Consider the following 25,447-nt stretch of genomic DNA (forward strand, 5'->3'; position numbering starts at 1 on the left):
CTCCCCTAGAGCGACTCCTCTCTCGCCATATCGGTCCTACGTAAACCTAGAGGCCGAGGAGGGAGACGAAGGCGTCTCCTTGCTCTCTTTCTCGTCTCTCTCCTTTCTCTCTCTATCTCTTCTGCTCGAAGAGAAGGAGAGATCGGTGGGAGTTTCACTGGATCGAGCGCGGGCGTCGAGGTACGGGATTACCGTTCTTGGATCTGAGGTGGTTTGCTCCGATTACTCTTTTTTTCACTGATTTCTTGTTATCTTGGTCGATTTCTGTGGATTCTTGTACCTTTTGTTTTGATATCTGATATAGGGTTCGTGATCTTGGAATCGTGGACCATGGATACGGGTTTTGTGGGCGGGTTGAGGGTTAGATCGGGCAAGAGTAAGAGGAAGGTTGTTTCCTCTTTGGATTTGCGTTTCGGATCTATTTGTTTTAAATGATTATTTTATTATTTTTTATAAAATTTTCAAGAAAGTTTGTAAGCGGATCGGTTTTGATGCGAGGTAGATGTGCTGTTTTTGGGATGCCGAGGTTTTACCGTTCCAGCCATTTTCGATCTTTTCTTTAGCAAAGGAATCAATTTTATTGGGTGGTGGGATTTAGGGTCGAGAATTGACTCGATGGTTTGGTTTTTTTAAAAAGAATTCTTCCATTCGTTTTATATTTTATCAAAACTTGTTGGAGACTGTGTGTACGTTTCTTTTTTTGGTGATTTACATTCTGGTGACTATGTTATTTCTTGATGCTGTCGGTGATCGTTTTACATGGGTGATAGTGAGGAAGAGAATCCTTTCGGTTGATTTAGGTACGCGTGCTGCAAGGGTTAGTCATGACCTTTGGCTTGCAGAGGGTCTTGGAAAGGTCTGAAGAAAGGAAAGAACTTGGGTCAGCGCAGTGACAAGTGAGAACCTTCACTTTTCTTTTCTTTTTTTTTTTTTAATTTTTCTTGTCTTCTTTTCCTCGGTAACAAAATTATCTTGGACATATCTGACAATAAAGTTGGCACTACAAAGCCAACCTCAAGAAGAAGGTAAACCAACATGCAAGATGCGTGCCTTTGGAGCCGTAAGGAAGTCTAAGCTACCCAAACATTTTTTGGATGTCAGTACACGCTTACTAATTGAGCATTCCAATTTTTTTTTTTAATTAATTAGTTATATGACTCGAGATAATTCAGCTTGAATGTGAAGCAGACTGAAGTGTGATACATGATCATCACCAGATGATGAAAACATATAATATTACGAGGCATTTTCAGTGATCTTGCTTTTCTTCTTGTTCTCTTGCAGAAAGGAATCTTTGCATCCCAAATAAAGTAGCTAGGTTCAAAAATCAAGTACTACCTGATATTTATTAGCCCTATGATTTTACTGAACTTATGGACTTGGAAATATATATATTTAAGGTACCAAATTGCATCAGAGGCTAGACTCTTTAGAATGAAGAATTTCAATTCTTCTGTTTTTGAATTAATATACTTATACCGGATAAATCAAACTTTAAATGCTCTATTAGAACATCAGTGTCCCATGGGTAACTGAGCTCTGCCTGAATAATATGATGTGTAGGCATGAGAAATGTTCCATGGAATAGTGTCCTTGAATGTTGTCATTGCATATTAGTATTTGGAAGTCTATATATCCTAGGTACTGACATGGCAACGAGACTAGATGCTTTACAATGAAATGTTTCAAGTGTTGTACTTTTGAATTAATATATGGACTCATTGTAAATTGAACTTGGAATGTGTTATTAGAACATTGGTGTCCCATACTGAAGCATAGGATGTGCAATGTCAAAAAAATGTGCCATGGAGTACTGTCCTTGAGGCACATTATTGCATGATTACTATCTTGACAATTTACAGGCTTAGAAATCTTTGGGCCTTTTGTCTGTGCATATCTGCTACTTCCTAGATTCTGTGAAGAGGCCATTATAAGATTCTTTCTTAATTGTTACAAATTGTGAATGGGAAAACAAATTAAAATGAAGCATATATGTTCTGTCTTTTCTTGCAGAAAAATGGACATTTTGCTTTGAGATCTAAGCATCAATTTGTTTGCTGGGCAAACAATTTAATACTTACATGGAAACATCAAATTACACCAATTTACACAATTAACAGATGATATTCTAATGGAAATGCTCAACAAAATAAATCAGTGATCTGTAACCAAAGATTTTTAAAAAAATGCCGATTCAAGGTTTCAAACTAAATATTGAACTGGCAAAGAAACTATTCGTATGTATTCTGAATTGTAGTTAACTTGTTTAAAAATTTGAAGTTGACTGTGAAAAAGACACAGCTGCTTTTTGCATGATGTCAACGAGCTTTAACTTGATACCACCAACTAAGAAATGACAGCCTAAGCAAATGACTTTGATGAATGTATCCACATTGCATAGCCAAATTTTGCCAAGAAATATTGCAGTTTTTTTTTAATGTAACCTGACTGGAGTATAATGGAAAATTAATATTTTTTTTGGTTACTTGGTGGAACTTGGGATCATATTGATGCTTGCATAATTGCCTTCAATTGGAGGTTTTCTTTAAAGTTTATCCCTTTGTAATGTGGCAATGTTCTCAACTTTCTCAACCGACTAGTTTTCATTAGGTAAAACCTGAAAAGGGGTTTAGTTTGTGTGCTATGGTTAAATGGGAGGAACAACTCTTTTCAATGGCCCACTAGTTGATATTTTGTTAATCACAAAATTATTTTAATTTCTTGGAAGTTGCCTTGGTAACATAATATATGCTTTCAGAAGTAGATCAGAATACCAGCCACCTTAGGATTGCGTATTTAATTCCTTCCTGCCTTTATTTCATCATTTCTTTTTCATTTTTCTTTGCGGTTACTTGAATTTGGCATGGATGGGCAGGTTCTACAAACAATTGTTTGTGAAAGTGTTGTATTTGTTCTTCTTTAAGGCCTACTTGCCCATGAAGAAGGAAAATTCTGCAGCTGCTGGTCATGGAGCACCTACTGGTCGAATCACACGAGCACGAGCTGCTGCCTTCCGTGCAAATGGTGGCATGATCCCTTCATCATCAGCAGTTGCAAAACCGGAGAAGAAGCCAACACAACAAGGAAAATCAAAGAGAGCAGCTAGTGATGAGAACAGCCAACCCGCTCTTACTGCAGGTTTTCAGCACAAAAAGAGAGCAGTGCTTAAGGATGTCAGCAATATATGCTCTGATAATTCATATAGACACTACAAACCTGCAGCAAAAGCACAGGTTACTTTTCTCTTTAGATTTTGAAATTTGATTGTTGTTTCAAAATTTTAAAACATCATCGTGTTCAAATTTGATTTTTTTAAATTTATAATCAATATAAAAGAAAATAAAATTAGCTCTTTCCGAGCTTTACCTTTGTCTGTCGCAAATACTCCATCTTCATTATTATGTTTTTTCTTTCCCTTCTAGTACTCGGGAACTTAATTTTTATTCTTTTGATGATTCAGTCTAAGGCCTCCCAGCAGGTTAAACTTGGTTGTTCTAAAGCAAAACAATGCTCTGACCAGAAGAATTCTAAGTTAGCGCCCGCCGCTTCTATTGGTACTGCAATCATTTATGATGCTGTGCAAAATAAGGTGGATGAAGAAATGCTAGAAGCGAAAGTGGATGAACGGCTTTTAGCCTTACAAAATATGGAGTGTGTCAGGGATATGGAGAGCACATGCAATACGGCTTTCTTCAAGGAACATAGCTTCAGAGGAGCTGAAGTCATAAACCATTCAAAGAATGGTTGGTATCGTTGTTCTGTTTCTATTTTAACTTGAACATGCATGAATCTTCTTTGTGAAGAATGGTTGTCTCTGGACCACCACTGGATCACTGTTATCAATGACAAACTGAACAAAGTGGTGATTTAAGCAAAAGCTCACCATCAAAGTTCAGCTGAATGGGCAATGACATCCATAACATATTGATTCATATAATTCGTAACTCATGCATTTACAGCTTAAGCGGTTTGTTTATCTTCTACTGCACGCACGGAAATTTATGACTAGGGTGTGGCAGATTTCAGTTATGTATTAACTTAAAGATAAATTTTGTGATGATCCAGGAGGCTTCACTGGAAAGAATATTGTAGATATTGATGCTGACCATGGAAATCCTCAGATGTGTAGCATTTATGCTGAGGACATATATACCAACTTACGTGCTGCAGAGGTATCCTTAACAAAATATTTCCAATATACCAATGCAACTTGATCTTCTTTTATTCTCTTTCTCTCTATCAGTGACATACACACATACATATATATACATACATATACATACATACATATATACATACACACACATATGTGTGTGTGTGTGCATGCAGGTGCGCCCATGTATATATGTATGTATGTATGGATATGTATATATATGTGTACATATATGTATGCATGTATAATGTGTTTTCTTTTCTCCCCTTTCCCTCATATTTTTGATCAATACAGAGCTATCATGCAGTTCTTTGTTTACTTGATATACTATTGTTACTTGCCCTTAAAACTTTACGCATTCAGCTCATCCGAAGACCTAGTTCCAATTTCATGGAAACATTGCAGTACGATATCACGCAAGGCATGCGGGGTATTCTAATTGACTGGCTTGTGGAGGTTTGTTAATTTTCTTTTCTTGTTTTCCTTAAATCTTTATATACATTTTTGCAAATAGATATTTGCTCTTTGTTATATAACCTTGGAATTGAAAGGTTAGTGTGATTACTGAAGGCATCATAAAGCATTATCTTGAATTATTTTTTTACTAAAATTCTCCAGAATGAGTTAGAGATGTGAAGACTTTATTTTGTTACCACATTTAAACTAAGCATTTGGTATATAATTCTACTCTTTCTTTATCCAAACAACAGACAAAGGAGAGATGTTTGCTTTGGCAATTTACAATATCCACAACTGCTCTTTTAAATTGTTGATCAAATGCTACACTATGCAATTTTGGCAAACTACAAATCATGTACCTTCTTTTCTTATACTTCATATCTCGAATAAAAACATTACCTTTGATGTTGCATCAAAATTATTCAAATATTTACCTTTTGGCCAATTATGGTGAGAGTAAAATGTCATAGCTTTTGATCACTTAAAATATTTTTCTAAATAAATGTTAGTTCTGGAATTTAGGTTACTTGCAAAATGAATTGGCTAAGTAATTGCAGCATCGGGTCTAAGGATTGGTTTCTTAAATAATTGGTTACGACATTGTTTTCACAACTAAAAGAAATTCAGGAGTCGTAACCAAAAGGTCATGTATATACAAGAGTTAAGGGCAGAAATTTTAATATTCATGACGGATAAACAATAGATCTCTTTCCTCCACTTAATTATAATTGTTATTTCTTCAAATGAATTATTTGTTTGCTCAATTTTAAGCCAAGTTAATTAAAGGATATTATACAATATACAACTGTTATGATCAATTATGTGAAATTAAGACTGGAATGCCTAATTGAATCTTGTTACCCTAGAATCAAGGTCATTACAACTATGATTCATTCAAAAATTGAGGAATGGTTTCATTTGCGAATTGGAGGCCCTTTCTAGTTGGATTATAATGTAATTATATAGTTGAGGCTATGCAAACAGTGCAATAGGGTTATGAGTTTTGAGGCTATGCATCCCACCATGCCTTACACATGTAACACATGAGTGTTTTTTGATGCTTTGGTTATTAGAAACCAACAATAAACACCATGGGAGGACCTTGATTGAAGGAGAGAAAATAAAGCATTACTCTTTCTTTTAGATTTTGGATTAACTCTAAGGCAAGATAGCGAGACATCATGTCCTGATAATATGCATCAAGCTAACATCAGTCAAGCTTGAAGTTGCTATTGGTGAGTGAAAATGTGGTGGTACTTCATTGAAGGGGTGCATTTTATTAGCTGAAGTCTCATCTAAGAAGGATTACAGCTGAGTGAGGTTTAGTGAATTTGTGCAAACAAGCAATATCTGGTGCTTCAAAAACATATGCAAACATCAGTTGTCAGCTACCAAATGACTATAATATATAGCCAGCAAAAACAATCAATCCATGGACTTACGTGGAGACCTTCATTGAAGGAGAGAAACTGGAACATAACTCTTTCCTTTACATTTTAGACTTACCCTAAGGCAAGATAGGGAGACATGATGCCATGATAATGCTTAAACTGCATCAGGCTAACATCAATCAAACCAGAAGTTACTGTTGATAAGTGAAAATGTGATGGTACTACATTGAAGGGGTGCCGTTTATTAGGTGAAGTCTCATGTAAGAAGGATTACTGCTGAGTGAGATTTAGTGAAATTGTGCAAACAAGCAATATATGCTGATGCCACAAGAAAACATATGCACACATCAGTTTTCAGCTACCAAAAACTGTAGTATATAGCCAATGAAAACAATCAATGAGCATACATGGACAAGGTATATTGTTTTTGAATGAAGTCTATTTGGTAGAATATTTTATTGATTTAGGTTTAGGTTAATTGGAACTGTTATTACTCCAACAGAGGCTTCAAATTTGTTCAAAATTCTCCAATGAAAAAATTGTTTACATAGTCTGACAACATTCCAGAGATGAGGTACGCTGATCTTTAATTGGGAGGATCTATGTTTGGACACCATTATAGGTAGGTTGGCATGGGGAAAAATGAATTAAGTTATTTTAAAGAAAGGGAAATGGAAGCAATTAAGTATTATTTTATGGTACAGCTAGTACATGTAGATTATAATTCGTTGGCATTTTGTTGAAAAACAATCTTTCAACACTTGACAAGGGTAACTCATAAGTCAACTCAATTTAGCTAAGCTTAATCCCAAACTAGTTGAGGTTGGCTATATGAATCCTTGTCCTCCATTCCACTCTGTTTGGATCAGACTTTCTAAAAGATGTAGCGATATCAAGTCCTTTTTTACTATTTCATCCTATGTAACTTTTGGTCTATTTTTACCTCTCTTTCCTTCTACATATATTAAATTACTCCTTCATACTGGCTTAGCCTACATTGTACATGTCCAAACCATCTAAGTCGTCCTTCTTTCAATTTGTTGTCACTTAATGCTATATCTACCTTTTTACAATTGATTTCATTTCTTTTTTTTTTTTCTTGTATTACAAAATATCTATCCCAACATTCTTATTTCAGCCATACTCATGTTGTATGCTATTTTTTAATTGCCCAAAATTATGTACCATAAAGCATAGTTGATCATATGACTATCTTATAAATTTTTTTCTTCAACTTGACATGTATTCTATGATCACATAATATCATAGTTGTACTTTTTCCTTTTATCCATGCTGCTTTAATCCTCTCTTTTTTAGGAATAGTCGATTCTAAATGCTACAATCACTTTTAGAAACTTCACGATCCTCAATTTTTAGTTTACCTTCATCTCTAGTTCTAATTTTACTAAAATTACATTCTGCGTATTCTGTCTAGATTATATACTTAACCTGAAACATTTAGATTCTAATGCACTCTTCCATTATTCCTACTTACGAATGACTCTAATCTTAGTTTCATCTAGGATTAAGGCCTCGTTGCAAAGCTTTTGGTGGGCCAGAAAGCACTTTCTGACCTTTCAAAAGTACTTTTGGATGGAATAGGAGTGTTTGGTAAAAAAATCAGGAAGCTATTTTAGCTTTGCCAGAAAGCTAAAACAGCTTCTTAGGAGAAGCTCCAAAATGGATCTTCTTCGGAAAAGCACTTTTAGCATGCGTCAGAAAGTTGTTTTGATTTATAATTTTTTTTGGGACTAAAATACCCATGATAAAATATTACAATTACAAAAAATATTCTTTTATATTACAGAAATTTGCAGGAGTTCCAACAAAGGAAACAAGGAACCGTAATACATTGATATGTTATTGTATTATACTGTAAATATAATATTATATTACATTATATCATAATACATTGATATGCTATGTTATATAATATCAAATTATATTGTATTATTATGCTATAGTATACAATATTATATTACAGTAATATTATACTATATCATATATTTATGTATTAATACATATATTTTATTATACTTTGTTGTATAATACTATGCAATATCCTTTATGGTCATTTTGTCATACCAAAAGAACTTCCTCGGTTTGTTTATCAAACACATATTAAAGTTTCTCAGCACTTTAGAAATATAGTTGCCAAACAATAAATAGCTTTTTATAAAAGCTCTACTATAAAAAGCTCTACTTCCGAAAGCTCTACTGTTAACAACTCTGCCAAACGAGGCCTAAATCATCTGCAAACAACATGCATAAAGGAATATTGTCTTGAATATATATAGTAAGCTTATCCATAACTAGAGCGAAAAGGTAAAGAATTAGGGCATTGATACATATTGATTGTGATTGGAAACTCACTAGTATTACCACCAGTTGTTATCGCACCAGTAATCGCTCCATTATAGATGTTTGTAATCACATTAACATAGCTAACAGAAACTCTTTTCTTTCTTAACACCTACCATAAGACTTCTTTGGAGACTCTATCACATGCTTTCTCTAAATCAATAAAAACCATTTTGAAGATTTTATCTCTTTTCTCTTGGGTAACTGATCTAGGTTGAGAAGCTTAACTTTAGTGAAGTTATCATAATGGGACTTGTTTTTGTTAGAAAATGAGCATACATGTTTTAAGTACTCTGGTCTCTGCTTGTTTAATTATCTCAAAGATAAAAGAACCAATACATTTCTCGCAGAGCCTTAGTGTTCGTTTGTAACTCTATTAGATCCATAATGTTTTTTTTTATTGATTAGAATGGTGGGATTTTAATGCTTGGTGCTTATTTTGTTTTCTGCTTACAAGAAAAAGCTAATATTAGTTTGATGATACATGCTTCATTTTTTCCCTTTTATTTCCTCTTCAGGTTTCGGAGGAGTATAGACTTGTTCCAGATACACTTTACCTTACGGTTTATGTTATTGACCGTTTTCTCTCTCATAACCATATTGAACGTCAAAGGCTGCAACTACTTGGCGTTACCTGCATGCTGATTGCCTCGTAAGTTTCCACAATTCCTCAGTAATTCATCACATTATCTACGCTACTCAATGTCGTAGTTTGTGATTGTTTATGACTATGTGGAACTCTAAAGTATTTTCCTTGTTAAAGGGCCCCGATGAGGTCTGAGCATTCTGCACAGAAATTTTTTATTAAAATAACTTGTATGCCATCTTATTCCTGCAAAAGTGTCTGATTTGTCCATATGCAATATCTCTGCTGCAGAATCTTTGCCGAGTAACAGAAAACTGGTCTAACACCTAATTAGTAATTTCCATGTGGATCATGCAGACTTCAGCTTGATCATTGTGAACTATTCCTATTTGAGGTTGTGTTATGATATTTTATTGATAAAAAAACTTTATAGTTTTTAATAGTTTTTCTATATCATATGATTTCTAAAAAGCATGATATATATGACATTTAATTTTTGTGTTATTTATCATCCACATATCTTTCAAATAGTTATCTATCTTTAAAACAGTTAATATTATTGGATAAGTATCTTGTATGGAAGGGAGAAGGCCACAGCTTATCTCCAATTAGATCTCATCTGAAACCTACTAAATTATGGTCCAAGGCATGCATTGCAAGTGAACAGGTACATTTCCAAAACACTAAGATTCATCCTTTAAAATTCAAAAATAAATAATTATAGGTAAATTATCACATTCATGTTTATCCAAGGCGGCTCTATATGTGTCACGCCCCCGCCTGCGCGGAGCACGTGAGGCACCTAGTGCCCACGTGGGGGCCACATGAAGGGGGAACACGGGGCTCCCCTGCCAGATATTGTCCGGTTCTGGGGCTTCACGCAAGCGTCCTTCACCCCGCCCCGGTTTTGTTTTCCTCCCAAAATGCGTCTGCAGGATTAGGAGATACCCGCCTCGTATACCCAGGCTTTGAAACGAGTCTTTCCGATGTGGGACTATTGGGCCTCACACCCTTTCCACCATCGGACAAGAGTCGTCCTCGGCTCTGATACCAAATGTCACGCCTCCGCCTCCGCGGAGCACGTGAGGCACCCAATGCCCACGTGGGGGGCACATGAGGGAGGAACACGGGGCTCCCCTGCCAGATATTGTCCGGTTCCGGAGCTTCACGCAAGCGTTCTTCACCCCTCCCCGGTTTTGTTTTCCTCCCAAAATGCGTCTGCAGGATTAGGAGACACCCGCCTCATATGCCCAGGCTCTGGAACGAGTCTTTCCGATGTGGGACTATTGAGCCTCACAATATGGTAAAAATTATGCCTCCTTTAGAGCTTGAAATTATCACTGCACTTATATTATATTAAAACTCCTTGGAAGTTCTTGTACTGTCATCATGAACGGTTAGCTTGACCAATAAAAATATGTAACTGCTCTCTCTCTCCCTCCCTCACTCACTCGCTCTTGCCATTTTGTAATACAATTACTCTTCCACAGCTATCTCATGCATTCTCCCTCTTGGTCTCTTGTATTTTCATATGCGGAATATTTTGATTCTTTCTAAACATACATAAATATCATTGAGGGCCAATTTAGGTTGTTTGAAAGTATAGTTCACATGTTTGTCCCTGCATCCAAAATCAATCAGCTGATTTTTTTTTATGCAGATCATAACTTCCCATTCTCTTTATCTTTTGTGTGTATCAAGGTTGATGAACAACTCTGTCATGCAATTTTTGTGTAATACTTTTTGTTTTTCTCGTTTAAAGTCAACCATCTAAAATTAAATTTGCTTGCTCCCTTACTTTAGTTGGAACTGCATGTGCATCTCATGTGCATGTCATATGCCTCAGGCTGGTTCTCATGTGTAATAGGTTCAGGTTGGTCAAATCCTTAGACTCTGAAAATATGATGCCTCTTTATCTAATTTCATATAGTAGGGCGCAGTATATAATGCATTAAAGATTTTTGTATTAGTGAATTCTAGGCTTGTAACTAGATCTGCCACATTGGTACTGTTTTTTTTTATTCTATTGGTTTGTTGCTCTTTGTTAGTTTTATGGCATGATTTTCTAGGTTCTTTTAATTGCCATTAGATTTTCTTTGGTTCTGGTGTAATTCTGTTATCTAATCTAATGTAGTTCCTCTTTTACAATCAAGAGTCTCAGATGTATGCTTCTTGTGACGATATATATTTTCATGGCTGTCTTGTGTACTTACTTTCTTTGTTATTTTTTTGTTATTTTATTCGCAGGAAATATGAAGAAATTTGTGCTCCTCGTGTGGAAGAATTCTGTTTTATTACAGACAATACATACACCAAGGCAGAGGTATGTTTTCTCTTTTTGCTTTTGATCTTAAAAATGCATTGCATAATTCAGCACCGTGAATCAGAATACATTCTCAATAAGAATCAGTGAACATAACGTGAATATTGCTGGCTTCTGGCTTACAGGTGCTCATAATGGAGAGTCAAGTACTGAACTATTTAGGGTTTCAACTATCTGTGCCCACCATTAAAACATTTCTCAGGTTGTTAGAGCTATCACGATTAAATAATAACAAACCTATTTTTAAAAGCTTTTATATTCTACTTTGTGAGTCAGTATGAGAATATCTTAACATTTAAGATTCTAATGACTACTCTTTTATTACTCTGTTTATTTGCAGGAGATTCCTTCGAGCAGCACAAGCATGTTACAAGGTGAGGTAGATTTTCAGAACAGATGGGTTTTTAATCCACCCACTAGGTGAAAATGCATTTTCAGCAAGCAGGCTTGGTAAGTTCCAGTTGTTCTGATTTGCAGGTTCCTGCTCTAGCATTGGGATACTTGGCTAATTATCTGGCAGAGCTGACACTGATTGATTATAGCTTCCTGAAGTTTCTTCCTTCAGTCATAGCTGCATCTGCTGTGCTTCTTGCTAGATGGACACTGGATCAGTCTGACCAACCATGGGTCTGTGAACAAATCCTTCACTTCTTTTCCTTCCATCTGATTAAGTTTGTTGATTGTGATTTCCATTTTATCTTCTCTACAGAATCTGACTCTTGAGCATTACACCTCATATAAGGCTTCAGATCTTAAAGCAACAGTTCTCGCATTGCAAGAGTTACAGATGAACTCCAAAAACTGCCCCCTAAATGCTATACGTGAGAAGTATAGACAGCAGAAGGTATTCAATGTTCTAAAATGTTGTCAGACTACTGAATAGTTGCATAAGCTGATAATTCTTTTACATGCATATATAATATATAATGTATTAAATATGTTTGCTGTCGTTTACTAGCTATTGGAGCATATCTTTGAAGCATTTTTGATTTGTAATATTCCTAGAAAATTGATATGTGCCAATATCTTAAAGGTCTAATGATTTTTCTGTCTTATTATCCTCCATGGATCCTTAGAAAACAGAAACATTCATTTGTCAGAGTTGTCAATAAATATATTTGTCAATGTACACATAAATCACTGTATACAATTCTAACTTGATTGTTAGTGTGTGCATGCACGTACATATGCCTGCGTGCACATGTGTGCATGTATATATATATATATATATAGAGAGAGAGAGAGAGAGAGAGAGAGAGCAGGGTGGCTAGGATGCATCTGAGGGCATTTGGCTCTGAATGCTTCCCAGTCAAAACAATAGGGAGCTCTCAAAACAAAAATCAGCTCATTGATAATGTAGGTTAATCTTGATTAGGGAAAATTCAGGGATGCTTAATGGATTGTTTTGGGCTAAAAGGGTAGGGAAATTGTATAAGAAGCTAGTGTTATATTGGTATATGGATGTGAAGTAATTTGCGTGCAAAATAGAGGCAAAAGGATGAAGTTTTGAGGGTGTAATCTGCTCTGGAAGTAGAAAAACGGGAATACAAAATTTGTTTGTTTTATGAATTTGAAGGTCCATTGATGGATGGGTGGTTATGGGTTTTGTTGCGTTTGGTTGCTAGGGTTTAGTGGGGATAGAATAAGATCTGAATTTGAGATTTTAAGATACTCTAATTAAAGAAAAAGAAGAAAAAAAGTGAGATTTTCTAGGCATCACACCTAGGTTAGAATTGCATCACAACTCTAAAAGAAAGCAAAATAGCTTAAGAAAAATCTCTAAAATTTTTACCTTTTTATTAATGAGAGATTACAGCCTATTTATAGAGTTCTAATACTCCTGCTAATAGGCTTTGGACTTGAAGTAACAGATCTGCAATTTTGACTAATAATCCCAACTAAATGCCATAAATAAGCCCGAAAACATATACAGACCTAACATATGACCTATGAGCCATATGATAGCCCATGTCCAGAAAATCTGGAAAATTACAAAATACCCTGATTCAAAAAGTTTAACAAAATGTTAATAAAACTAAGCCAATATTATAGTACTACGAGAAACATAAAATTAAGATCCTACAATGACTAATTGGCCCTAAGCAAGGTCCCAAGAGGGTCACACATCATCCAACATAATCCAAATCAAGGTTTGATCATTAGAACCATTCTTAGGGCACCTTTATAGAATTATAGGTCTTCCATGGCTACTACCAACTTCCTTCATCATCTCTCCCCGGCTTCAGAAGACTTGACTCTGGTGTGTTAAAGATCATAAAGATCATGATCAAGCTTTTGGAGTTCTTCATCCATGATCCAATGTACACTACAAAATCGAATGCCCTCTCCATTTGACAGGATACTTTTGGTAGACACCACCTCTTGTAGATACCACTTAATGATCAACAATGTCTTCAATCTCTTCCTTCAAACATGGGGTTGGTGGAAGTCGAGCAATGGGGGTGTCATGTTGCGCATCATCGTCATAGCCTTGATACAAAGTGCAACATTAAAGATTTTACTAATCCCCATTATCTTCGACAGGTCAAGAAGATGTTTCTTGAGAATCTTGTAGAGACCATCACTTTTTAAATGGAGTTTCTTATATATACCATTAGGATAATGTTCAGATCTAATTCACACCATAACCATGTTTCTTTCTTTGAATTCAGCAAACCATCTCCTCAAATGAGCATTTGCTTTATAACCTTCATTGCTCAAAGCGATCTTTCTTCGAATTTCATCATGTAGCTCATGAATATGCTTGGCAAAAGCTTCCACTTCAATATTAAGACGTGCCTCCACAGGTAAAGGAACCAAATCAATTGACTTCCTTAGAATTGAACCTGTTACAATCTCAAAGGGATTATGACCATTTGCCTAATTGTTATAAGCAAACTCAGCCATAGGAAGAACTTGATCCCAATTATTAACATGATCACCAACACAACAACGAGGCAAATCACCCAAACTCCTATGAACAACTTTCGTTTAACCATCAGTTTGTGGATGAAAGAAAGAAGAAAATTGTAGCGTTGTTTTTAGAATATTTCATAAAGTGCGCCAAAAGTAACTCATGAAATTCAGATTATGATAAGAAACAATAGTCTTAGGCAATCCATGAAGATGGACAACTTACTTAAAAAAGAGTTTAGCATATGGAAAGCATCAGAAGCCTTCGAAGGAGGAATGAAATGAACCATCTTAGAAATAGCAATCCACAACCACAAGAATAGAACCATGAATCCTGAATGTCTTTGGCAACCTTAGGGCAAAGTCCATGCTTAGCTCTTGCCATGCCTCATGTGGCAAAGACAACTGTGTATACAGACTTGTATTTTTCTTTCTTCCCTTTGAGATTTGACAAGTCTGACATCATGAGACAATTCTAGCATGTCTTGCTTCAAACTAGGCCAATAGAAATAATCCTCCACTATTGTAATGGTTTTATCTCTTCCAAAATGACTGGCCATCCCACCTGAATGCAATTCTGTAATGACTTCTTCATGTAAAGAGGTATTAGGCAAGCAAAGGTGAGTTCCTTTGAAAAGATACCTACTACTCAAAAGAGAAATCTGAATAGTCAGCATATTATTTAGCCATCAAATAAGCATATATTATGCTAAAATCCTTGCAAGGAGAATAGTATTTCTAGAGCAAATCAAAGTCCACAACTTGGACTGATATAGAAGAAAAAATTAGTACCACTTGAACCACTATGCAGCTGAGAGCATGTGCTGGTTTGTTTTCGGTTCCAGGCTTATGCTTGATAACAAAAGCATATTCTTGTAAGAAAGAAACCCACTTGCCATGGCGAAATCTCAATTTTCTTTGGGAGTAGTTGTATTTGAGAGTTTCATGGTCGGCATATAATACAAACTTCTTTTGAATAAGATATCGATAATAACAAAGTGCTTGAAGCACAACATAGAGTTCTTTATCATAAGTTGAATACTTTTGCTTAGCTTCATTTGTCTTCTAGCTAAAATAATCATTTGGATGTCATTCTTGACTAAGTACACCTCCTATACCAACATGTGATGCATTACAAGACACCTCAAACACCTTAGAAAATTCGGAAGGTGCAAAACGGGTGCTTCAGTCATCCTTTTCTTCTTCAAATGCCTTGTTGCTATCTTGTTCCAAACAGACTTTCCTTTCTTCATGCAATTAGTGATTGGAGTCATTATAGTGCTGAAATTTTTGATGAAACACTTATAGAATGTAGCGAACCTATGAAAACTTTGAACTTTATATAAAGTAGAAGGAATAGACCACTCTCAAATAGCTTTGGCTTTTTTGGGATCAACCTCCACTCCTTTTAGAATAAACAAGGCCTAAAAAGACAACACTTGAAGTCCTGAATGAATACTTTTTCAAATTTATGTAAAGCTTCTCTTGGTGAAGAACTCTCATAATTTGTAGATGAAAGATGTGTTCTCTTTTGGTCTTATTATATATCAAAATATCATCAAAATTAACAACCATGAAGTGGCCAATAAGGGGTTGTAATGTATGAGCCATGAAGTGCATGAATATCCTAGGGGCATTAGAAAGGTCAAACGGCATGACCAGCCACTTATAGAGGCCATCCATGCTCTTGAAAGCTATTTTCCCTTCGTCTCCAAGCCTTATACGGATTTGATGATAGTCACTCTTTAAATCTGTCTTTGAAAAGATAGTGGAACCACCCACAATGTTCAACATATCATCAAGATGAGGAATAGGAAATCGATACTTGACAATAATCTTGTTAATAGCTTGTCTATCCATACATATGCCAGGAACCAGGGCATGCCGTACTAGCCCGTACCGATCGGTACGAAACCATACGGATCAGCATGGGATCTGGTACCGGATCAGCATGGAATCTAGTACCGGAAGCATTTCATTGAAAAACCGGCTGGTACGACTACCGTACCGTTACGGAACTGGTACGTACTGGTTCGGGCTGCCACCGGTACGTTGATCGGTATCGGTACGACGGACCTTGCCAGGAACCATCATTCTTTAGTTTAAGTAAAGGAGGAACATCACATGGACTCGAAATTTCGTTAACATGTCCTAGTTCTACTTGCCTTTTGAGTTCAGTATGCTTACTTGGATTCATGCAATAGGTATGAAGGTTAGGCAATTAAGATGTCGATATAAGATCTATAGAATACTGAATTTTGTGCAGTGGAGAGAGTTAATTAGGCAACTCTTTAGGTGCTACAACGGAAAACCCAGACAACAACTTAGTTACTTCCGGTGGCATATTTGAGTCATAACCAGCAACCATTCTTTCACTTCTCGAGCTACTACAACACAAATAACACTTTATTTCTTGGGGGAAACTGATGTAGTCTCAGAGCTCCATCTTGTACATAGTTTATGTTTTTTGTTGTTTCTGTGTTTTCCATCCAAAGCCATGTTTAGGCTTGAATTTTAAGTCGAGTCATGTACTAGGACTGCCAAGCAAAAAGGGTCCACCTATGTGTGAGGAAGCCTAACCCAATCCCAAACCACCACATTTAATTGCTTGAGTTTTGGCCTTTCTTCAATGCCCACGACCATCACTCAACTCTAGGAACGGAGGAGGATGGGTGATAGTCTTGGAGATAGAAATTGTTCACGTGAATAGTAATCCGACCCAAGTTACTTTTCACGGAACAGCAACCCGACTTGAGTTACTGTTCACGGAACAGTAATGGATGGTTGGATGGAAGATAAGAACGAGTGGGAGAAGGATAAGGGCTTTTGGGAAAGTTGTTGGATAAGGATTAGTGGAAATGTTATAGAAATCATTTTGGAGGATTTTTAGAAAGATTATTATAGTTGTTTTTGGGCCTATAAAAAGAAAGGACAACAACCATTCAAAAAAAAAGAAAAAAAGAAGAAGAAAACCTAGAAAGGTAAGTGCCACCGTGGGCGAAGCCCTGAGAATCTTTTTTCTTTCACTTTCATCTTGCTTCTTAACCTATTTCTTCTTGGAGCCACCTTCTTAACCTCACCATCCTTTGTCCTTGATGCCTTGGTGGAGCGCGGCCTGAAGATTCTCATTGGATTGGAGGGACCAAACTTGGAGAGGTAATTATCCGAGTAGTTCTATCACCATCTTTTACCCAGCCCTCATTTCTTCATCCATCGACTATTATCTCTACCCATCATTATTACCATCATTGCCATCTATCACATCCTTGAAAATTCGAGTTTACTGGCAATATTTTTTTATTATTTTTTTGAAGTTATTTTCAGTTTGCTGCACTAGTTTTATTTCATTGATTAGGTTTCATTAATAAGATATCTATCATGTTTTGTTTTGTGTTCACATATATGTCTATGATGATCTTTTGGGATGAAGAGCATTTGCTGAAATGTCTAATCAATCGCACCATAATTGTCTATTATAAAATCAACATATATGTGTAGAAGTCGATTATAGGTTGCACCAAAGTGGTAGTAGTGCTAAAGTGGTATCGGAGCCAATAGGTTTTGCATTATTGTGTTTGCATCATAACATTCATTTTTCTGCACTTTAAATTCTAAAAATTAAATTTCTGCACTTCAAAATAGAGAAGTATATTTTCTGGATTAAAAAAAAGTAAATTATATTTTCTGCACTTAAAACTACAGAAATTTTAATTTTTGGAGTTAAAAATATAGAAAAATTAGTTTTTGTGCTTAAAATAAATTCTGCATTCTTTTTCCGCATTAAAAGAAAATATTTCTGCATTAAAATATTAATTTCTGTATTAAAATATTCATTTTCGGCATTAAAAAAATTAAAAATTTAAAAAAATTCTGAAAAAAATTTTGTTTTTCCTCCATCACATTGGAAACACCTTCGAAACAGTTTTGGGTTGAATCTTAGCCTATAATCATGTCTGATAATTGGCAAGATTTATTTAAAATCCAACAAAAAACCTTAAAGCAGATTTGACGATAGGTAGAACACCTCTCTAACTTCATGACTAGATTAGAATTGAGCATACCTGAGATAGTGAGATTTAGAAGAGAGAAAATCCATCAGGATGAACCAAGATGTAGAGTCAGACCTCAAGATAGACAATGGGTCGATCAGAGGGTAGTTGAGAGTAGTGAGTCAGATGAGATAGAAAATGACTTAGATGACCGACCACTACGTAGGAACAAAGAGAGACCACCACATAGAGAACCCCTCGTGCCAGACGTTGGGATGATGGCATTAAGATAGATATTGGAGATTTTGAGGGGCATTTCTAGCTAGATGCTTTCTTTGATTAGGTCGACAAAATCGACCAATATTTTAATTGGAAGGAAATCTCGGAGGATAAAGATGTCAAATATGTGACCCTCAAATTAAAAGGACACACATTGGTTTGGTGGAAGCAACTCCTGGAATGAAGAGTTCAGCAAGGTAACGATAAGTTCTGTACTTGGAGTAAGATGAAAGAGAAGTTGAGGAGGCGATTTGTCTAAAAATCTCTACTTGAAATTCCAAAACCTCCGACAAGGGACTAGGACTGTGGATGAGTACACTGAGAAGTTCTGTGAGCTCCAAGCAAGAAACGACCTTAGTGAGGACACTATCCATGTTGTTAGTACTATAGAGGTGTGCCATGTGTTGTCGAGAAGGTCTTGGCAGTACGATAGGAAGACCCAACATGATGGAAAAAAGAATACATATTCCTTTGTGAAAGATAAAATGAATATCACACTCTATCCACAAAAGGAATTGAATGGGTATAACACAAAAAATTCTCTGAAAGAAAGAGGCAAAGAACCTATTCAAAAGGCCTTGATTCTAAATTCAAACTCTTTCAAGGCCGAACTGAAAGAGGGCTCGGTAGTTTGTGTTCTGGTAAGAAAAGAGATCCAGGAGGAAGTGGAGATGCCAAAGGCGGTCCAACCTTTATTGTTCGAATTCAAGGACCTGATTATTGAGGATCTTCTATATGGCTTACCACCCATGAGGGACATTCAGCATTGCATTGATCTAGTCCCGGGTGCAAGTTTGCCACACTTACCTCACTATAGGATGAGTCCGATTGAGTGTGAGGAGTCGAACAAGCAGATGACCGAACTCTTACGAAAGGGTTTTATTCGTGAGAGCATGAGTCCATGTGCTATACTTGCTTTGCTCACTCCAAAGAAAGATGGGTCATGGAGAATGTGCGTTGATAGCTGTGCCATCAACAAGATTACAGTCAAATACAAATTTTCGATTCCTAGACTTGATGACATGCTTGATATGTGGAACGATAGGAAAATTTTCTCCAAAGTTGATCTCAAGAGTGGGTACAATTAGATTAGGATACACCCAAGAGATGAATGGAAGATCGCCTTCAAAACCAAGGATTATATGAGTGGTTGGTCATGCCATTTGAGCTATCTAATGCTCCAAGGACATTCATGCAAACTATGAACCAAGTACTTAGACCATTCATAGGAAAGTTCGTAGTGGTGTACTTTGATGATATCTTGATATATAGTACTAGCCTTGAGTCTCACTTAGATCATTTGAGACTACTATTGCAGACACTTCGAGACCACAAATTGTATGCAAATTTGAGGAAATGTGTTTTTTTGACTGACAGTCTGATTTTTCTGGGTTACATTGTGTCATCAGAGGGCATAAAGGTCGAGCCTGACAAGGTAAAGGGCATTGAGTAGTGGTCTGCACCTAAGACAATCACGGAAGCCAGGAGTTTCCATGGGTTGGCTTCATTTTATCAGCGGTTCATTCGTAATTTCAGTACCTTGATGGCCCCGGTAACTGATTGTCTAAAGAAGGGTCCCTTCAAGTGGACACCTGTAGCAGAAAAGAGTTTCCAACTCGTTAAGACCAAGCTGATCAGTGCACCTGTCCTTGCACTATCCAACTTTGATAAGGTCTTCGAGGTGGATTGTGATGCCTCACATGTAGGCATAGGAGCTGTCCTGAGTCTGGAAGGACAACTTGTGGCTTGTTTTAGCGAAAAACTGAATGACACTCGTTCACGCTACTCTACGTATGTAGAATTTTATGCAGTCGTTCAGATTTTGTGCTATTGGAGGCATTATCTCATTTAGCAGGAGTTTGTACTCAACTCTGACCATGAGGCTTTGAAATATTTGAAATTCACAGAGAAATCTGAATAGAAGACATGCTAAGTGGTCCGGTCCGCCTTCCTACAAGAGTACACATTCCACTTGAAACATAAGTCTGGAACCACTAACAATATGGTAGATGCCTTGAGTCGTCGAGTTTATTAGTTGGTCACTTTGAGGGCATGGGTTATAGACTTTGATAGGATAAAGGATAAGTATGCTACTGACCCATATTTTGGTGAGATTTTGGAGTCATGTCAGACGACTGGGTCAGATCCTCCCGGTAGCTTTTACATTCAGAACGGACTCCTGTTTAGAGTATCATGCTTGTGTATATGTGGAGATGAATTGCGTGAGACTTTGATTCAGGAATTTCATGAAAGAGGGTTAGCTGCTCATGATGGACAGAGACACTATAGGACTCCTAGTTAAGAGGTATTTCTAGCCTAAGATAAGAGATGACGTCGTTAGGAGGATGTCACCATGGACTTCATTATTAGTAGGAAAAGAGAAAAGTCCAGACTTGTACACCCCGTTGCCTATCCCTAGTGGCCCTTTGGAGGATGTCACCATGGACTTCATTGTAGTACTACCCATGATTGCTAGGAAAGTTGATTCGATTTTTGTTTTGCTGGACCGGTTTTCAAAAATGGCACATTTCATTCCGTGTAAAAAACATTTGATGCATTGATGCAGTCTCAGGATTCCATCTTATATATAGTTTATGTTTTTTGTTGTTTCTGTGTTTTCCATCCAAAGCCATGTTTAAGCTTCGATTTTCAGTTGAGTCATATACTAGTATTGCCAAGCAAAAAGGGTCCACCTAGGTGTGATAGGAAGCCTAACCTAACTTCAAACCACCACACTTAATTGCTTGAACCTTAGTCTTTCTTTAATGTCCACGATCATCACTCATCTCTAGGAATGGAGGAGGATAGATAATAATCTTGTAAATAGAATCATGCATGTATGGAAGGAGGAAGTTAGAAAAGAGGAAAAAAAACGCAGAAATTCGCAGAAAACAACACAAAAAAATACTGTTTACGTGAACAGTAACCCAAATCGTTACTGTTCATAGAGCAGTAACTCGACCCGTTACTGTTCAGGGAAGAGTAATCCGACCTGGTTACTATTCATGGAACAGTAACTCGGCCTATAAAAAGACATGACAACAACCAAAAAGAAAAAAAGAGAAGAAGAAACCCTAGAAAGGTGAGTGCCACCATGGGCGAACCCCTGAGGGATCCTTTTCTTTTCACTTTCATCCTACTTCTTGACCTATTTCTTCTTGGAGCCATCTTCTTGACCCCGTCATCCTTCATCTCGATACTTTGGTGGAGTGCAGCCTGAAGATTCTCATTGAATTGGAGGGACCAAACTCGCAGAGGTAATTATCCGGCTAGTTCTATCACAATTTTTTGCCCAGTTCTCATTTTGTCGTCCATCAATCATTATCTACATCAATTATCATTACCATCGTTGCCATCTATCACATCCTTGAAATCCGAGTTTACTGGCAGTATTTCTTTTATTGTTCTGTTGTGGTTATTTTCAGTTTGCTGCACTAGTTATATTTCATTTATTAGACTTTATTAATAAGATATCTATCATGTTCTGTTTTGCGTTCACATATCTCTATGATGTTCTTTTGGGATGATGAGTGTTTGCTGACGTGTCTAATCAATCGCACCATAATTAATTATTATGATCCATCAATTAACTATGCTCTAGTATATAGGGTTTTTTGTGTGCATTCCCTCCTAAATATTAGAATTTGCATGAATACCCTTCCAAAATTGATATTTGCATGTATATCCTCATCAAACACTTGTTTTATATGTATACCCTTCTTTTTTCTTTTTTTTTTGTATATGTACCCATGCTATCTAACGCCGTTAAGAAGTTAGCGGTTTAAAATTGAAATGACGAAAATACCATTAATGAGTAAACATGCAAAAAGAAACATTTATAAGGGTTTACATGTAAATAGAAATTTTGGAGGGTATTCATATAATTTCATATATTTAGGAGGGTATATACACAAAGAATTCCTAGATTTTTGCATAAATATCTTTCTAAATATTGAAATTTTCATGAATGCCCTCCAAATTGATATAGAAATTGCATGAATAAAAAAAAATAAAATTAAAATTTTCTGCATGTAAACTCTCTTAAATATATGAAATTGTATGAATACCCTCGCAAAGTGTTTTTGAAGTTTCTCGTCTATGCATCAAATCAAGAAAAAAAGTGGTAGAAATATAGCTAGTGGGCATAAATATAATATAAACTATATAATTTACAAAATCAAACAATTGATCTTGATCTAATTATTATCAAATATATGCAGATTAAACTTCAACCCGTTTGGATATATCGAAGCTATAGATCAAACTAAAACATGATATTATAATGTTGAAATGGTAAATTTTATTTTTATTTATCACCAAATAATAGACCTCAAAAATATGTATTTTTTGGGTTTTGGCCAATTTAAATGTCATAGATCTTGCTCAATGGTGCTGATTCTCATTTTTAGAGGTGTTTCATCGTTTTTCACAAGAAAATATTTGGAGCCAAATGCTATCAGAAACACCAGCCTCTGTCTCTCTATGTGTGTGTGTGTGCGTGTGCATGTATATATGTGTGTTTGTATCTATGTATGGTGTATGCGCAAATTTTTATTTTCATGTTACATTTTGTTATAGAAATATAGGAAAAATGTTGTGATACTTCACACGAAGTGCTCAAAATCCTGTCTAGTTTTTAGCATGTCACTTTTTACTCTTCGAACTTGATTTACAGATAGCTTATTGTCTTGTGCTTAATTTTTGAAGTCCCAATACGTCTATATAGTTAAACGGAGGCATCGTTTTGCAATTAGTTCCATTATATAGGCAATTACTAAGTGCTGAGTAATGTTTTTGATAGTTCGAATGTGTGGCTGCTCTGACGTCTCCAACATTGCTGCAATCAATCTTTTGTTGATCACATGTGATCTACGCCTGTAGCTTTAGTGGGCTGCCATTGGAGAGTGATCTGAACGAAGTTTCACCGCCTTGTTACTAATATTTGGAAAAGAATGGATCAGCTCATTATCTATTGGTCTATTTCTCTTGATCTTCATTTATGGTTCTGTGGTTGTGTACCTGTTCTTCATTTTGAATATTCTGGCTCTGGTATTCCAAGCCTGCCTGTGTAGCATAAAGTTTATAAGAGGGATCAGAGTGGCAAAAGTATACCAAAACAAATGTTTACTTTATTACATGTTTTTCTTTCTCATGTAAAAAGACAGCTTGTGCATGGATTCATGTTTGTCTGTAAGAGGAAATTGTAACTATCTTAAACATAAATTTAAACAATTTGCAGTTGCAAGATTCTTCACCTCATTACTGTCTTCTTTTTCTTAATTTGTTTTCACCAAATGCTATGAAGAGAAAGTGAGGCTAGAATCCTGTGATACGTGGAAAAAATGGCGTTAAATTTTGTGGAATCTTGTTGGGATTAGATGGCTTATCGGAATTCCTAAAAAATTATATCTGGTAAAACATCTAAGTATACATCTTTTTAATTATGCAGAACTCAAATAATGGTAGGTTTTGAAATGTGACCTTCATAACTGTGCTCTAACCTATGGTTGTTCAGCTATGCCTTGCCTTTGTCAAACCCCCTATCCTTGTACATCTGTATTCCTCGTGATTCCTTATGATCATGCATGTAAGACCATTTTCAGTGCTTGCACCATTTTCAATGCCTTGCCTTTCTCAATGCTAGGTCTCGTGTTCCCTGTTTATTTCATGGTCAAAGATCCATAATAGATCTCCTATGTCTGTGAATGGAGTAATTCTTGTGGACCTCTTTCTTTGTGGGATTGGGAGAGCCTCTGAATCCATTATCCCCATTTTATAGGTTTAGGGAAATTTGATCAATTACCAAAAATTTTAGGAGTGAAATCCTGAAATCATCCTAGATCTATGTGAACTCCCTCAAAATACTGTTTCGACCCCTCAAACTTCAGTTAGCAGATAATACCTAGGGACTAGTTTTTCTTGATGAGGTTTTGATGGGGGTTCTGAATTGAAATTACCATGAAAGGGGAAGCATTTCAAAAAGATTGACGTCCCCGATATATCCACCATCTTTGAGTGGCTAGGACCAGGATGAATCGAGATGTTGGTTTATCTTGGCTGATAGGTAAGTGAGAAATTGGAGGAACCTAATTTTACAAGATCTCAGTTGATATTTTTGGACTGATGTCTAATTCTTGAACAACATGGTAAATCCAAGATTAAAATTTTAATTTTTTTATTTAAGAAAGTCTAATTGAAGAAATAAAAGAGTAATTGAGAAATATCAACATATATGAATTTATCTTATTTGCTAGTTTTATGTTGGCTGAAAAAATAAGGTTGATATTTCACCCCGTATTGATATAACTCAAGATTCGACGAGATAAAAACTTTTGTTTCCTAGTGTCAATTAATTCTAGCTTTCAAAGATATAAGATAAACAAATTAATTGTTTTCAAAAATAATGATTAGATTATTAGAAAGCAAATTCAATTTCTTTTGACATCATCTCTTTCATTCTATTTTGAATTAGAATCCTGCTATATAGATTCCATTGCTCTTATAAAATCACATCCAAATAGGTTTTGGGTTTGTGATGTCTAAAGTTCATATATTGAACTCTCATTAGCAGATGGTTGATACACGCTTAAACAAGTTTGCGCGTTTAGTGAAGACTATTAAAGCTTAACAACTAGTAGATGATGTTAAATCTTTTAAATCCATTTATGAAGAGAAAACACAATTGGTCCCAAAACTCCTCCCATCTCCATCTCTGATGCCATATGCCGCCAATGATGAGGGCCAGTGTTGTTGGGAAAGATTGAAGGGGGAAGAGGAGCTGTTGATGGCATTGCCGAAATTGCAAACTGTTACAGCTCCAGAAATAGCAGGACGGAATTATGCAAAAAGAGGACAGAAGTAGCATGGCATATCGAGATTTAATCTGGTTCATTCAAAGTTGAGGCTTCCTCCATGGGAAAGCGAGAGAGCCATAATAATATTGTGAGGACCCGTGCGGGCGTGTGTAGTCTCACATTGGTTATTAGCCGAGAA

At 36.1% G+C, this 25,447-nt stretch overlaps 1 protein-coding gene across 6 annotated transcripts; it reads left to right on the forward strand.

Moving 5' to 3' along the window:
- On the forward strand, positions 1 to 23,713 carry LOC103718015 (cyclin-A2-1-like). 6 transcript variants are annotated; one of them, XM_008806637.5, is made up of 13 exons: positions 1 to 180; positions 801 to 896; positions 2,925 to 3,233; positions 3,461 to 3,743; positions 4,066 to 4,172; positions 4,517 to 4,609; positions 8,883 to 9,016; positions 11,198 to 11,273; positions 11,399 to 11,475; positions 11,614 to 11,647; positions 11,751 to 11,900; positions 11,983 to 12,117; positions 23,256 to 23,713. In XM_008806637.5, the coding sequence occupies exons 3-13, from the start codon at positions 2,937 to 2,939 to the stop codon at positions 23,310 to 23,312; spliced, it is 1,443 nt and encodes a 480-aa protein (XP_008804859.4). In that variant the 5' UTR covers positions 1 to 180; positions 801 to 896; positions 2,925 to 2,936; the 3' UTR covers positions 23,313 to 23,713. The 6 variants fall into 6 exon arrangements, with proteins under 6 accessions (XP_008804859.4, XP_038984869.3, XP_038984871.3 ...); XM_039128941.3 differs by having other exon boundaries at positions 8 to 180; positions 771 to 896; positions 2,876 to 3,233; XM_039128943.3 differs by having other exon boundaries at positions 8 to 180; positions 771 to 896.
- Positions 23,714 to 25,447: the final 1,734 nt, after the last annotated feature.

The sequence above is a fragment of the Phoenix dactylifera genome, chromosome 5 (genome assembly GCF_051530095.1).
Source record: "Phoenix dactylifera cultivar Ajwa chromosome 5, Ajwa_hap1_PhDact_Kaust_v1.1, whole genome shotgun sequence".
Classification (NCBI taxonomy): Eukaryota; Viridiplantae; Streptophyta; class Magnoliopsida; order Arecales; family Arecaceae; genus Phoenix; species Phoenix dactylifera.